This window comes from Brachypodium distachyon, chromosome 1 (assembly GCF_000005505.3).
Source record: "Brachypodium distachyon strain Bd21 chromosome 1, Brachypodium_distachyon_v3.0, whole genome shotgun sequence".
Classification (NCBI taxonomy): Eukaryota; Viridiplantae; Streptophyta; class Magnoliopsida; order Poales; family Poaceae; genus Brachypodium; species Brachypodium distachyon.
This window is the reverse complement of record NC_016131.3, coordinates 2,801,708-2,812,551: the sequence shown is the minus strand read 5'-3', so window position 1 is coordinate 2,812,551 and position 10,844 is coordinate 2,801,708. Positions and strand designations below refer to the sequence as shown.

At 44.3% G+C, this 10,844-nt stretch overlaps 1 protein-coding gene across 1 annotated transcript; it reads right to left on the bottom strand.

Annotated features, from left to right (window-relative positions):
• Positions 1-534: 534 nt before the first annotated feature.
• Positions 535-6,125, bottom strand: LOC100846793 (probable methylenetetrahydrofolate reductase). The gene is made up of 12 exons (XM_003563794.4): positions 5,836-6,125; positions 4,564-4,746; positions 4,330-4,390; positions 4,160-4,242; positions 3,780-3,953; positions 3,123-3,296; positions 2,954-3,054; positions 2,751-2,862; positions 2,402-2,482; positions 2,158-2,335; positions 1,251-1,585; positions 535-860 (listed from the first exon to the last, which is right to left on the bottom strand). Exons 1-12 carry the CDS (start codon positions 6,052-6,054, stop codon positions 777-779), a joined length of 1,785 nt encoding a protein of 594 aa, XP_003563842.1. The 5' UTR covers positions 6,055-6,125; the 3' UTR covers positions 535-776.
• Positions 6,126-10,844: the final 4,719 nt, after the last annotated feature.

The following is a 10,844-nucleotide window of genomic DNA, read 5'->3' as shown; positions in this document are numbered from 1 at the left end:
CCTAACCACGACTAAACTGTGAAAATTCAGCGGCAATTAACACCTACCGCCTACCTGGCATTTCGACAAGGACGACCATCTCGTGCGACATTTCTCGAAAGGGAGCTTTTCTGAAACTTGAACACGACTTTTTTCTTTATATGCAGTAACTGCCAGTGCCAAACGTCAGAAGGCCGAGGGTGAACATCTCTGTTCAAATGCCTGCTGTGTTCGATTATCATCTTAACATTGCATCATCTATGGGAAGGAGAAGACCAATGAGATGGAATGGTTTTATAGATATATGAAATGAGATGGAACGGGTTGGTTTGTCTTGATTTTTTTTGTCAGGAAAATGAGCAGTTCCTTAATAAGGGAATGGCTGAAGGAATAAATAAGGATCAAGTGACCCGCATTCCATTCTACATATCACACGAACCAAACATAAGTATCAGTGATCTTTCTATCCATTCTACTTGATTCTCACAAACACTCTTAACAGCATCACAAACCCCCCCCCCCCCCCCCCCCCCCGACGAAAATGATGCTACATGATAAGACAGGCACGGGAAGAGCCGGCACACGAAGAGCTCAATTCTTATTGGTATTGAACGGTCTGGATAAATCAATACAAATCACGGAAATCAGGCTAGACAGAGGACTCCAGCGAGAGGGGGGCAAATGCGCAAGCGTTCGAGTGAGATCGACCCATGTAGCCGTGGAAGCAAGAGCCCCAAGGCGGGAGGAGTTTAGCCACGCAAAAAGGCTGGAAGACAGCACGGGTATTATCTCATACATTAGATCTCCTTGAACGCAGCGAAGAGGTCCCCGTGGATGTAGTCGTTGTCCACGAGGCTGACCAAGTAGTAGCTCTTCTGAACCTGCGAGTGAAGAGCAAAGGAAAATGTCAGCGGTGAATGCTCAAGATGTATGATCTGCTCACATCGGTTTCGACGGAATCTTTGCAGCATTTCAGAAATGTTATTGAATTTCAGAATCTTTGGAGCATTTCAGGTGTATATTTTGGTGTTACTGAAATTTATGCAGATGGGCAGATGGCATACAGGAAACGATCAGACGATAGTTCGGATATCATGTAATTAGCTGAAACGTGTGTCTCTATTCTAGCAACTGGTTTTTAGCAGAAACTGAGACATATCCAGAGTATTAAACCAATTAGTTAAAAGCAACACACACACCATTTAGCTCCACAGAAAGCTTCTTTCAACCTGTTACTAGCATAAGAAAGACCAACGAGCAATTGAAAGTACCTGTTCTAGCAATTCCTTGGAAGAGTCGCCCTCAGGGAATAGGCAGGCCCATCCCTTCGACCAGATTTCAAATGCTTCATCTTTCCAGACCATGAAGCTCGCTGAATCAACAACGGTAGGCTGGATCACCTCCTTGCCAGGGAACACGCCCCAGGTGACAGCGTTCACGGCGTTTGCAGGAACGTTTGAGAACGTCTCCCCTTCCTTGTTCACGGCAATGTATGTAAGTGAAGGGAATGCCTTGCTCTTCTCGACTAGTTGGTCCAGTTTGTCTTTAGCACAGAAGAATTCAGCATATGCCTTCTGGTACACATAGCCTCCTGGACCGCCCCATCCTGCATAACAGAACAAAAATAAAGCAGGATGGTAAGACACACCATATGGAGCTGAAGAAACGCCGTGGTAAAATGCTGAAATATACACAGCCCTGCGGTAAAATACTGAAATACTGGTTTGTGAGCGAGATAGTATCGAAACCATAATTAAGCATTTGCACATATTTGGAATAATTTTTATGTAGGGGTTTGGATCCAGAACAATTTGATGTTAGAGTGAGCTCAGTAGTTAACATTACATATACATGCATACACCATGTAATACTTTGGGCACAGCAAACCTGTCCGCAGAATATAAGACTAAGTTTTTTTTTTTTAAATGTCCGCAGCGTATAGTCAAATTCACAAGTAACACAGGCAGCATCAGTCATGCTACTTTATAAAAACCCATAACCAAATGGGATAACTACCGCATCACAATCCAGAGACTTGGGGACTTAGTGGTGCATGAACTAGTGGCTTTAATTAATTACCACAAATAGAATGGTGTTATGCCGAAAAATCAGGCCTATACCAAAAACTTGCTCAAAATAGTAGAAAACCGAACATAGTACAAAGTAGATTTAACATACCAACACTAGGAGAATCAGATTTCTCTGCATTTACAGCGGGTTGGCTGTTGATGGTGAGGAAACCCTTCGAGTTAATCTTCACCAGCTGGTCGTCAATTATCTTTGTCTCTGGTTGAAGACCGTCTAACTCAGACCATGGGCTGCTTGTCAGTTTCCCTTGACATAAGTTCATGAACCGCTGTAAGTCAAAAAGACAAGGTTAGCAAAAATGATGATACCGGGACAAAAAATTATGATGAGTTACCTCATTAATGTCTTGCACAGATTTCAGTGGTACAGCCCATTCCTCTTGGAGCTTTTTGCCACTTCCACGTGGCCGTGTGAACTGAGAAAAGAAACAAAGCCCGTCAAGAATAAGGCTGTTGTAACCATAATAGCATTTTTCTGCTGAACCAATATCTCTGGATCTTGTGAGAATGATAACTTTTAACTCTATTTCTCAATATTATACAATTTATACTGGTTTTAGATGATAAGCTAAGAGCTCAATGCCATAAAATTTTGGCGTATTATGAACACGTTGTGCAAGTCTCAATATAAAATTGCTGCTAACACCATAATTGCATATTGGAACAAAAGGATGGCGAAATTACCTGGTAGTCAGTAAGTGCTCCATATGATGGGTTCCGGGAATCACCCCATCGCCCATGTGGATATTGATCCCAACCTAGGGTCCTCGAAATATAGCTCTTCGGTCTATTAGCCCTGCTCAGTTGTCATCATCGACCAGACTGAATGAGTATGTGAAGCACTAATACTCAATCAACTAGACAAAGAAAATATTTAAAGGAATTACCAGAATATAGGCCGGACATCCTCCTTGACACGGAACACATTTGTTGGAGGCCTCCAAGGTAATGTCCTTGAAAGCTTGGACTCCTCGATCAATCCAAGATTCTGGAGAAACTTTAGTCGTTAGCAACACATGAGACAAAATATTAAATCAAGCAAGAGGCAGAAACTACCATCAAAATCGCTAAAGCAGTCTTCTCCATATTTAACGTGTAAAGGTGCAAAGTGTTGATCCCACTAGCTAAAATTTTCTTGCACATCTCAGTTCCGAGGTGGATTCCATAAGCTTTGACAGCCTCCTCATTGTCTTTAATAGGATCCAAGGCAGCAGTAATCTCGGCTGGAATCTGTGATTACATTTAAAGTGGCATTCTGTGAGAAACCAAATTTTAGAACTCAGTAAATGAAAACATACACTGAACTTTATGTAATCCACCCTTAGAGCACCCCTCCTCACACAAAGCACTACAGATGGTCATACAAAAATCCGAACGAGCATTGGCATAATTTTGATATAGCACACAAAAATAATTTTTCCACACATGCAGAAACAAAAATAAACTGACAAAAAGGAAATAAATGAAAAAGAAGGAAACAATCAAGCTACTATTCACTGTAATATGTCTCTTCTTTTATGTGGTAGTTCAGTTTTTGCAGGATGGTTGACCATATCATGGTCCGACAAACCAAAAGATTTTTATGATATCATGTGATTATTTGCGCCGTTTAGTGGAAGGATGCACAGGTGTGCCTAAATGGTTGAATGCACCAGGCACACCTTCATGCAATAATTTGTGATGGAGCTACAGCAAATCAGCAACAGATCATACCTTAGTTTTGCAGAATCCAGTCATGCGTATGAAACCTTTGTAGTTATTTATTGGCATTATGCCAGGAACAATGGGGCACGTTATACCAATCTGACGGCAGTCGTTCACAAACTTAAGGAACATATCGGTGTCATAGAAAAGCTGTGTAACTATAAGGTCAGCACCAGCATCAACCTGCAGAGGAAATATGTGCTGAGAATGAAACTGACAAAGGGCAATATTATACTGAACAAGTACATATGGAAATAGGTTACATCATTAGGGAAGAGAATTTTATGCAAGACCATGCCCGGGTGATCAATCAGCGAAAATAGAAACCCATACAGTTTTTGTTTTCAAGTTTCAATGCAAGGAACCAATATCAAGGTATGGAATAAAACCTTTCTCTTCAAATAAGCAAGATCGTTGCTATATGCTTCCTCGGTAGCTCCTTCCTCACCTAGGATTACCTCAGGGTGTGCCTCTGCCATTTGAAAAATATGTTTGAACATAAAAGTTACCAGGTTCGAAAGCATCTACCCATTGTACAGAGAAGGAAAATTCCGCTAACCTGGATAGCCGGCAACAGTTATGCCAAAGTAATCACCATACTTGGCTTTAATGTGTTGCACCTGCAATTAGATAACAAAAGGGAAGTTTGAATAATTAAGGGGTTCACATCAGGACTCAAACGGGTTTCACAAACAACAGCAGCAATCAGCTTGTTGTGCCCATGCCTCTCAAGTGCTAATAAACAGATTTGTTGACTTAAATGAAACCTTCAAAAGAAGTAAGAGACATTTACCAGATCTAGGGCACAAGAAAATCCACCGGCAACTTGAACAAATTTGTCCTGACCATGTGGAGGATCTCCTCTAAGTGCCAGAACATTTTGAATCCCATTGGACTTAATGGTATCCAAAGCACTATCAATCTTCTCTACTGGCATGTTGGTGCATGTCAAGTGCATCATTGTTTCCACGCATACCTGCAAAATAGCATGAAAACTTTTAAGTGACGAAATATTTATGGTACAATGCGCAACAAAAACAAAGAAATTGCAAAAGGAGTCTCAAAAGGCAATTCGTAATTATCCAGAGCAACATACTGGCATGCTGATAGAAATGTTCATACTGAGAAGTTAACATCCAGTGAGTGTCTTCAAACCCTTAATAGTGGTACATTCCCCTATCCCTAAATAAAGGGACACTCGACAGTGAACAAATGGCATGCAACCACCAGATGGATCTGATGAATCAGAATTAGTAACACATTGGCATGAAACCTGGATGGGAAGTCCTATTAATATGACTCGTTCCAGACAAAATATTAAGGCATTAGGTCTGGCATGTAGCGCTCTGATTTCATATGAAATTTGACTTCTGAACATGTTGCATACAATCAACAGAACTTTCATCTGAAATTCTAGTTTTGAACACCTTGCAAACGATCAACAGAACTATAACCCCTGCTGAGAACATTGACTGAGTATCATAATAGGTAAACTCAATGTGGATCAACCCCTCGAAATTACTCCTCAGTACAGAACCACTGCTTAAAGCTCTAATTAGGCATTAAACTAAGCACCACATGCATATAATACTTTCCTGAGCACGTAGAAGCTTAAATTAGCCAAACATGACCAGACCAGCATTCGTCGGACAGACAGTTCAACTAACTAAACCATTTGGGAGCAGATTGTTTCACACAAGGTCCATCCTAAATCAGCTGTTTGCATCAAACAAACCCACTTGGTTTAAATTTTTAAATGCAAGTAAAAAACAATCTGAAATTATCAGTCTTTCTCGGAATAATCCCGAAGCAGTCCACTAAACTCAGGCGAATGAAACGAGCAGCAATCGATGCAATTAAGCAAATCTAATCGCCTCAAACTGAACACATCTCCCGGAATCCATTCACAACCAACAAAACACCTCGCATTGCGCCTAAATTCGCACCGAATCGAACTACAATCACAGCCAGCCACTGAGCCGCCAGCCAAAACAGATCAGATCAGATGGGATGCGATCGCGCGCGAGAGACAGAGAGACAGAGAGAGAGAGAGAGAGAGAGTTACCATGTTCTGCATGCGGTTGGCGATGTCGAGGGTGACGTCGGCTGTGGAACCCCCGGCGCCCCAGGTGATGTCGCAGAAGTTGGGGCCGTGCGCCACCATGCGGTCCATCCGCTCGAAGAGGTTCTCCACCCCTTCCTCCGTCCTGGGCGGGAAGTACTCGAACGAGAACACCGTCCGGCCATTCGCCGCCGCCTCCTGGATCTTCTCGATCACCTTCATCTCCGGATGACCTCGCTCGCACTAATGGCGGTCGCCGGGGTTGGGGGGTGTGTTGCGGGTGGAGCGAAGCGGCTGGTGCGAGTGGGTTTATAGGAAGATCTGACTCCACCAACCACACTTGCCGGATGAACGCGGTCCACGTGGGTGGTCTGCTCTCTTCGCAGTGGGCCCCGGATACAGACCGCAGGTGGCTTGGCGTTCGTGGGACGGGTGCAGGGAGCGGGGGTTCGTGGGATGGGTGTACCGGCCCCTGCATCGCCATCTCGCACCAACCCAAGATGTGTGGGTACGGTAGGACACTGGCCACTGAGGAAAAAAGGATTTGGAAATATTGGCATTGCTGTCGCTGCCATGTGGGGCCCTTGATGCTTAGAGCAAAACTTTTGCCATTTTTTTCTCTGCAATTTCTTCATGGTTTTCGGAGCATGGCAGGCTGGCACCCATGTTTATGCCTTAAATATATTATTATCGCGGTTGATCCTTTGGGAGATTCTTCCTCGGGTGCTGACGTGCTGTGGACTCCTGCTGGTTTGGGGATCTGTGAAGCTGTAGCGTTTTACTGAAAAAGGTCGATCTGCTACCTTGTGGACGCAATACCAGAATGGAGAGGACAGAAGAACTGTCACATGGACATTCTTCGAATTTGACAAGTTACGCAGAGAGTCCATGTAATGGACAGGAACTTCTCCGTCTTAATTTTGGTACTACCTATATATGATGAGCAGTTACGACCTATATATGATGGGATCGCAAAATGAATAGTCGCGGTTGCGTCATGCTGCTTGACTTGCATTTTGCGGACTGTTTAAAGGTCACACGTGTTGTGATTTGGCCCCGCCAAATTTCATATTATCAAACGCACGTATTTGCAAGGTCAAGCTTCTACTGTTCTTTCTTCGAAAAAAGAAAAAAGCTTCTACTGTTCTCTAGATGTGTTTTTTTATTTGACCGAGATTTATAGAAAAAGGTTAGATACCCAAAACATTTGCTATTTCTTTGCGTGCAGGAAACAAGAGATTGGAGCACTGCGAGCGTGAGGCCATGAACCGCGGAGAATGCTTGCTGCGTCGAAAAAAGAGATCAACATGGCTACGATGGGTGATTTTCAAGCTCAACGGTAGCCAAAGCATGTCATAATTGGACACAATAGATCGAGAGAAAGTGGAGTCTCCCAATGTTGTCTCGCACCTCAATGTCATTCTATGTTCTCTTTTCCCTCAATGTTGTCCCCTTTCATCTTCCTTACTTCTAGCTTGAGGAAGAGTCATGAGAAGACTTGTTGGCCAGCTTACGATTTTTCAATGTATAAGATCACTAGAGAGTGTCATTTACATCATCTCATGCCTTCATGACAACGTCTTTTTTTTCTTTTTTCACTATGCTATCTTTTTTCATCTTTCCTGCTCTGCTCTGAAATGGAAGGAGCTCGGAGCGACACAAATCAAGGGCAGTGTCATCAAAAGGAGAAGCCTTGCTCGCAGGCTAGTTAGCTATGAGGGTTTTAAGGTGTTGCTTCTTGAAATGGTGCCATGGTGGAGCCATAGTCGAAGCCCGCTAGAATTATTAGAGGTAAAATCAGTTATTGCCACCTTTACGCTATCGTGGCCATCGATTAACATATCATCACCAATGTAACTTTTGTTGGAGATGACTAGCTAGGCAATACACCTAATGCCCTATTGCAGCTGCGTAGCCAAGATTTGTTGACTACCCAAACAGAAAAAATCGAGCACATAATTCGACGACACCCCCTCTTTCGGCGCGTTCCTAGTGTCCTCTCACGAACTCTCAGTTTGCTCCCGAGTCCCGTGTGTTTTTGCTTAGAGGTTCTCTTGCAAGATTATATTGTGTGCAATGCATCTTATCTTAGCCTGTATTATATGTTATGACTCCTTCCTTCTATCTTAATGTTATATCTAAACAATCTCTCGCTATTATGTTTTGTGAGACGAAAACTATAAATTTTGTTGGATTTAGCGCTAGAAGTTGCATCTAGACTAAATACCACACATTACTTTTCTTTCGTTCCGTTAAATAGGATGCCAGTCAGCTTGACATACTTAGATACGATTCATGGCGAACCATTGGGACTGTCCCAGTCCTTCTCGTTGAATGCTGCCTGTTTTATCTCGCAGATAATGACCCTGTTAACCATTAACCAGTCCCTTGATTTGTCACTAAACAATCCCAGATGATCGGCTCCCGTATAAATTCGCCCAGCAGCCTACAACGAGGCACACCAGCAGCAGCTTGCGAAAAACAGCAGTCTCCTGCTTGGCGCGGTAGCGAGCTAGCCACCCATGGCCGCCGTTCACAAGAACGCCGCCGCCGCGGCGCTCCTCGTCCTCGTGCCGCTAATCCTCTCCCCCACGCCGTCGTCGGCGCGCCACCGCTTCCCCATCCCCCCCACCGACCCAATGCCGATCATTCACTACCCCCCACCGCCCCCGCCATCGACCGACACGTACTGCGTCTTCTCGAAGAACAACGACGGCGTGGTGTCGAAGCACTGTCCACCGCCGCCTCCGATGATGCCCGCGGCCGCGGACGACGAGGGCGTGCTGAGGCGCGTGCCGCCTTCCGGACCGAATCCCAAGCACAACAAGCGCCGTCCCCCGCCGCCGGCGCCCTGGATCTGCTTCTCATGACGCGGCCGAGGGCGTGAATGCGGTGCCGAGGCCCGTGCCTTCCGGGCCGAACCCGCAGCACCACAAGCGCCGCCGCCACCCGCCGCCGGCGCCTGGATCTCCTTCTCAGGCGTGACCGGTGGATTGTTGCACCCAAGTATAGCTATAGCTAGAAATAAATGGATCGTTGGTTGCTATGTGGCCATGAGGCCATCGTCCCGGGGGCCGGGGCTCCATTTCACCGTGAATGAACGATAATAACATGCAAACGGAGTACCGGTACTATCCTCCCTTGGTTCCTTTTTTCTTCTGAGGGGAAAGAACAGTTTCATTCATGACTCAAACATCAACTTGGTGTGAAATCATATGTGATGTGTAACATTGGCAAGTGTTTTAGATGAAACATTGATGTGGATACTTTGGATAATATGGATATTTAAGTGATGACATGTATCTTGTTTGGACTTAGTGCTTTGCTAGTGGTGTGCTGATCCATTAGTTTTTTATGTGAAAACATGGCGTGAGTTGTGTGAAATTTACCCTGAGTCAAGTCGTGGACTTGTGCTCGTACTGGTTATTTGTGTGTTCGCTTTCAGGTGTTGCCGGAGCTAGAAGAACGTGGTCGATGACGGGATCGAGAGACGAAGCTTGGGAAGCTGAGGTCGAGGATCAAGGTCATGCGGGACGTTCGTGCGAAGGAACAATGAAAGTGAAGGCTACGATGATCCGGGAGGGCACCGGTTTGTCGTATGTTGTTTATACCGGAGATGTACGGTATTGGAGATATTCGATACGTGATGGTCGAGTTTTGAAGACATCACAATAAGAGTTGATGGCATGAAGTAACATCGAGGTGAAGATATGTAGGTCCAGCCGTGGCTGGATGAGAGCTGTTTAAAGATTAAACAGTAGCATCATTAAGATGGCGTCGGATGGAAAAGTGATCCACATGAAAGTTGTGCGCGTCGTCGAGACGAACAACTTTGCTTTTGGAGTCATCTCAATCCAAGGTCGTATGCGGGCCCCACAGGCAAAATACTGACCGGGACAGAGGAGTCCGTGTTAGATTCGGATTCGGTTTAGAGTTGCGAATTTTCCCTTATAAATAGATGGCATCGTAGCTAGGGTTTTAGCAAGGACGTGAGGGAACTCAAAACTTTGGATCTAGATCAATTCTTGGAGAGTTCTTGGATGCATGGTTGCATCTTTTGTAATCGATCGACATCGTTGCAATAAAGAGATTCGTTGGCGGTGTCATCTCTGTTCTTCTCGGATCTTCGTGAAATCTTCGTGCTAGATCTTTCTAATACTTTGGTGCAGGTTCATCACAAGTTCATAATACTTTGTTGCAGGTTTATCACGAGATCAAGAGAAGATTGCGATTAATTCATCTTTCTTGTTATTCCTCGAAATTGGTTTTAGATTAATCCTCGTAACTTTCTGTCAGCTGTTACTATTTTGATCATATCTTTTGATTGGTAAGTCCGATTGAGCTGATTCTTGTTGGGTTGGTTAGATAATTTTAATACCTTTCTTTTCCATACTCATACGTATTTTTTGGTTCATCCAATCAAAAGTTACGGCTGTTTTACTATCACGGACAGAAAGGTGATTTAGGGTTTGAACTTTCGGGAAAAGTTTTAATTTGCTTCCGCGCAATCATTCACCCCCCGTATTGCCTATCTCGATCTCACACTTGGACAGAAGCACGGCTGTTAAAAAAAAAACTTGGACAGAAGTACAAGTAATGTCGGGAGTATTTAAAAGCTAAACACGACGGCAAAAAGAAATCGGTGAAGTCGCTCTAGCTAGACTATAAGCATGAATATAAAGAGTGTTCTCTTCTAGATCGTCTCATCAAACAGCTCCTTCCTCGTCTCATTGTCCTTGAAGATCCCACTATAGTAGTAGCATAGATCGCCTTGCTGTAAGGTCTTTATGGGCTTCAAGCAATCCAAAGCAACACAAACTTTGAATATTAAGGCCATCCCTTCGTTTCGAGAAAGCAATTTCAGACGATGCGATGGACCAAGTTCTGTTGAAATAGACGTCCTCGAGATGCATTGGGCCATGGCCATAATATAGGCCCAATACTTCCGGCCCAGAACGGGGAAACCCAATCGGCAGCAAAATCCAAACGTTATCCGCTTCAAAGCCGAGCAG

What these genes read in the sequence shown, in the direction of transcription:
- LOC100846793 (XM_003563794.4), bottom strand. Translation starts at nt 6,054, where the DNA reads ATGAAGGTGATCGAGAAGATCCAGGAGGCGGCGGCGAATGGCCGGACG. An exon ending in CCAACCGCATGCAGAACATG is followed by an intron (nt 4,747 to 5,835) that starts GTAACTCTCTCT and finishes GCTATTTTGCAG; the next exon opens with GTATGCGTGGAAACAATGAT. An exon ending in GAGCACTTACTGACTACCAG is followed by an intron (nt 2,483 to 2,750) that starts GTAATTTCGCCA and finishes TTCTTTTCTCAG; the next exon opens with TTCACACGGCCACGTGGAAG.